Source organism: Nansenia antarctica (assembly GCF_963989245.1).
Source record: "Nansenia antarctica genome assembly, chromosome: 3".
Lineage (NCBI taxonomy): Eukaryota > Metazoa > Chordata > Actinopteri > Argentiniformes > Microstomatidae > Nansenia > Nansenia antarctica.
Genome location: NC_137688.1, coordinates 63,573,377 through 63,578,376, shown reverse-complemented (window position 1 = coordinate 63,578,376; position 5,000 = coordinate 63,573,377). Strand labels below are relative to the sequence as shown.

Sequence of the window (5,000 nt, the reverse complement as noted above, 5' to 3'; positions counted from 1 at the left end):
AATGACGCAGAGCAAAGCCTAAACTCTGATTCCAAGTGAAGCAAATGTTCTAGTGAGAACACACCCTTAGTGTAGCCAGGTAGACAGCTTCTCCAGAGGGATCTTTTTCCTGCAGGAGGCTGACTAGGGCCATGTCGTCAGCGTTCTTGATCAAAAAAAATGTTTTCTCATTAATCATAAATTGTAAAAAGAGAAAATAAAAAGGGGGAAAAGACCGAGCCTTGTGGGCAGCCTGTGCTGACAGTGAGCATATCTGAAATGCTCCCACTGACAGAGACCCTCTGTGGGCGGCAAGAGAGAAAATCTCTCATCCAGAGAATTAGCCCCTTGTTGACACTGAGATCAGCTAGCCTTTTCAGGAGGATATGTACCTTCATTGAATTGAACGCAGAGCTAAAATCCACAAATAAAATCCTAGCATAGCTTTGAGGCTCCATGAGATTTTTAGTTACTGTGTTAAGCAGAGTTAGCACGGCATCTGCTGTGCCTCTCTCGCTCCTGTACGCAAACTGCAGTGGATCTAACATACTGGCAGCAGTGGTGGACAAGTCATCGGCCAGGACTCTGTCCATAGTTTTACACAGGTTGGAGGTCATTGCGATAGGCCGAAAATCATTTGGTGTACTTGCGCCTGGCTTTTTTCGGCAAGGGCTTAATTATTGAGGATTTCCATGATTTTGGCACTGTGCTCATATCTAGGAGGGACTGGAACAGCTTGGTGAATACTCACTTTAATTAAAAAGCACAGTCTTTAAGCAGACGGGGCTTTCAGACCGTCACGGCCAGTGGCCTTGTTTGGCTTAAGTTCAGAAAGACTTACAGCAACGTCCTCCTCTCTGGTGACTATTGCTGCTCCTGCGGGGAGATTGCTGCATATCTCATCGCATTCATTACTGTCATCCACAGTGTCAAATCTACAGTAATGGTTGTTCACCTCAATAACAAAGGCAACACTGTTATTAACAGGACTGTTGGTCTTTTTACTGGGTCTGCCCATTAGTGTGTTCAGACCTCCCCATGCCTGTGTTATATTACCTGTTGAGAATTTATTCTCTCTTTTTTTTTTTTTTTTGGGCTTAAGGATCCCCCCCCCCCCACCTTAGCTCTTTCCTTTTTGCACACAGCAATTCCACATTACCGGTGCAGAATGCCATTTTCTAACCCCAACAGCCTGTGTTTTTGTGTCTTGTTATTATTTGTTGTACACGTTATTTGTTTCTTGTTTTTATGTTCACTTGTTTACCTATTTCTTTTAACCACCTGCTATTACTTTTGCTGTAAAAAGCACTTTGTGACCGCTGGTCTGTGATAGGTACTATATAAATAAACTTTACTTACTTACTTATTTACTCTCGCGTATAGGTGTGGGTGTCTTGTCAGCCCGCCCAGCCATTGTGACATTTCTCTCTGGTGTGTGTGTGTGTGTGTGTGTGTGTTCTAGCAGAGCGGCGCAGCGTGGAGACTGTTGACCTGTCGCCTGTTCAACAGCTGGGGATCCAGGTCTGCCTCAGGTAACCACCTCTACTGGCCTCTACTGGCCTCTACTGGGCCTCTACTGGGCCTCTACTGGCCTCTACTGGCCTCTACTGGTCATTACTGGGCCTCTACTGGTCTCTACTGGGCCTCTACTGGTCTCTACTGGGCCTCTACTGGTTACTACTGGGCCTCTACTGGTCTCTACTGGGCCTCTACTGGTCTCTACTGGTCTCTACTGGCCTCTACTGGTCACTACTGGGCTATACTGGGCCTCTACTGGGCATCTACTGGTCTCTACTGGGCCTCTACTGGGCCTCTACTGGTCTCTACTGGGCCTCTACTGGTCACTACTGGGCCTCTACTGGTCTCTACTGGGCCTCTACTGGTCTCTACTGGGCCTCTACTGGTCTCTACTGGGCCTCTACTGGTCTTTACTGGTCTTTACTGGTCTCTACTGGTCTCTACTGGTCTCTACTGGGCCTCTACTGGCCTCTACTGGCCTCTACTGGTCACTACTGGGCCTCTACTGGTCTCTACTGGGCCTCTACTGGTCTCTACTGGGCCTCTACTGGCCTCTACTGGGCCTCTACTGGCCTCTACTGGCCTCTATTGGCCTCTACTGGGCCTCTACTGGTCTCTACTGGCCTCTACTGCCCTCTACTGGTCTCGACTAGTCTCTACTGGCCTCTATTGGCCTCTACTGGGCCTCTACTGGTCTCTACTGGCCTCTACAACCCTCTACTGGCCTCTACAACCCTCTACTGGGCCTCTACTGGCCTCTACTGGTCTCTACTGGCCTCTACTGGGCCTCTACAATTTAGCAGACGCTTTTAATCCTCAAGGGCACACTAGTGGTGTGTTTCAGGCGGTATTTGAACTCACAACCTTCCGATCACCAGTCCAACTCACTATCCACTAGACCAGTGGTTCTCAAAGCTCTCCTCGGGGACCCCCAGCCGCTCCACATATTTGATCTGTTCCACCACCAGCAAATCAAAATTGCTTTGTACCTGATTAGTTGAATCAGGTGTGCTGCTGGTGGAACAGATCAAATATGTGGAGCGGCTGGGGGTCCCCGAGGAGAGGTTTGAAAACCACTGCCAAACTCTCTACAGTCTACAGACATTAAACCTGATAGAAAACAACTCGAGTTGGACTGTGATCAGCAGTTGGAACAACAGGCAAACTCCTAATGAACTCATTCGGTTTTATTGTCTTTGAGGCAATATGCAAATGAACTCCCACTGATGTCTGTTTTGTGCTTGTGTGTGCTTGTGTGTGTGTGTGTGGTGTGTGTGTGTGTGTGTGTGTGTGTGTGTGTGTGCGTGTGTGTGTGTGTGTGTGTGTGTGTGTGTCTAGGTACGGGCGGTGTCTCAGGCTGCTGGAGGAGGGTGCAGGTGAGCAGGAGTTGTGTGTCCTGTTGAAACACAGCCAGCAGCTCCTGTCCCTGCAGAGAGCCTCTGTCACCTCAGAGCTGTGTATCCTCCACACACACACTCACACACACACACACACACACACACACACACACACACACACGCGCACACACACACACACTCGCACACACACACACACACTCACACACACACACACACACCCTAGGCTGTGTTGGTTCCTTGACCCCCCCCTCCCAGACACTCTGCAGGGGGCATACCCGGGCTGTGATTGGCTGGTGTGCAGCGTGTTCCTGCTGATGGGCGGAGCCATGGAGCGCTCCCTGCACCTCCTCCTCCACCTCTCCTCCCTCCTCCCCTCCGCCTTCCTCTGGGCCCCGCGCCTACACTGCTCCGTGAGTAACACACACACACACACACACACACACATACACACACACTTGAATACTGAAGGCCTCAAATTGGGATGGATATAGCAAGACCCTACCACTTAGTCCTACCCCTCATCTTAACCCTCCTACCCCTCAGCCTAGCCCTCCTACCCCTCATCTTAACCCTCCTACCTCTCATCTTAACCCTCCTACCCCTCATCTTAACCCTCCTACCCCTCATCTTAACCCTCCTACCCCTCATCTTAACCCTCCTACCCCTCAGCCTAGCCCTCCTACCCCTCAGCCTAGCCCTCCTACCCCTCATCTTAACCCTCCTACCCCTCATCTTAACCCTCCTACCCCTCATCTTAACCCTCCTACCCCTCATCTTAACCCTCCTACCTCTCATCTTAACCCTCCTACCCCTCATCTTAACCCTCCTACCCCTCATCTTAACCCTCCTACCCCTCATCTTAACCCTCCTACCCCTCATCTTAACCCTCCTACCCCTCAGCCTAGCCCTCCTACCCCTCATCTTAACCCTCCTACCCCTCATCTTAACCCTCCTACCCCTCATCTTAACCCTCCTACCCCTCATCTTAACCCTCCTACCCCTCATCTTAACCCTCCTACCCCTCATCTGAACCCTCCTACCCCTCATCTTAACCCTCCTACCCCTCATCTTAACCCTCCTACCCCTCATCTTAACCCTCCTACCCCTCATCTTAACCCTCCTACCCCTCATCTTAACCCTCCTACCCCTCATCTGAACCCTCCTACCCCTCAGCTTAACCCTCCTACCCCTCAGTAGTGCATGTTCACGTGTAGTTCACATGCAGTTGATGCTCTAACAGTCCCCGCTTCCATAGAGTTGATACCATTGACATTCCTTCCATAGAGTTGATACCATTGACATTCCTGATATAAAGCTGGGATTTTTGCTATCCCTGTTCATATCAGTAACAGAACAGTTAATCACAAGTCAGAATGTTTTATACAGTCCTCAAATAAAATGTCTGTACCCTGCCACACACAGCCCACACAGAGACCAAACACAAAACCACTCAAGCTAGCACTTTTCAATGCCAGATCCTTAGCTAATAAGCTTGCTTGCTTGAGAATAGTTGGCAAGATAGTGGCATATGACGCCCAAACTAGCAAAGTTGTTGCCTTTAATATCAGTGCACACTGGCAGGGTAAGAGCAGGGTTGCTAGCCTACAGAGCACCGCTATTCTGTCATGAACTGGCCTGGTGATGAAGCATTGTTCTTTTTTATTTGATGACTTGTTTGATCGATTGATAGGATGAAACTTAAGTTGTGAATGAATCGTGAGCGTCCGTGCTTTACTATGACACTACTGATGACGTATCAGAGTCTTGAAGGGTCGTCCCACTTCATAGTGGAAGATTTCAACCACTACCTCTTGTAACTCAAATTAAATAAGGGATTGGGCCCAAGACTCTCTTTCTCTCCCTCCCTCCCTCCCTCCCCCCCCTCCCTGCCATGTGGATGGTGATGTTAGGATCAGTCAGGGAGGAGGGGGGCACACAGAGAGATAAGCGCCTCCCTGCTGACTCATCATCCCTATGGGAGTCTAAAGTCGCTTTTCCACTACAGGGCCAGCCCGGGTCAGCCCGGTTCTTTGGCGCTTTTCCATTTGTCGGCCCGGGTCAGCACGGCACGGCACGGCACGGTAAAATAGTTCTTGTTCGGGATGGGTAGCGAAAGTTGGGGAAAGGTACTTTTTTGCCAGGCTG

The 5,000-nt window shown here is 49.9% G+C and overlaps 1 protein-coding gene across 1 annotated transcript in view; it reads left to right on the top strand.

Moving 5' to 3' along the window:
• Positions 1–5,000, top strand: part of tbc1d32 (TBC1 domain family, member 32) — a gene marked incomplete at both ends in the record, with an annotated part of 78,331 nt that overhangs the window by 56,107 nt on the left and 17,224 nt on the right. The window contains 3 exons of the mRNA XM_080527427.1: positions 1,442–1,511; positions 2,836–2,954; positions 3,111–3,265. Of these exons, the coding sequence (XP_080383553.1) occupies positions 1,442–1,511; positions 2,836–2,954; positions 3,111–3,265 (344 nt within the window). The remainder of the gene's footprint in view (positions 1–1,441; positions 1,512–2,835; positions 2,955–3,110; positions 3,266–5,000) is intronic.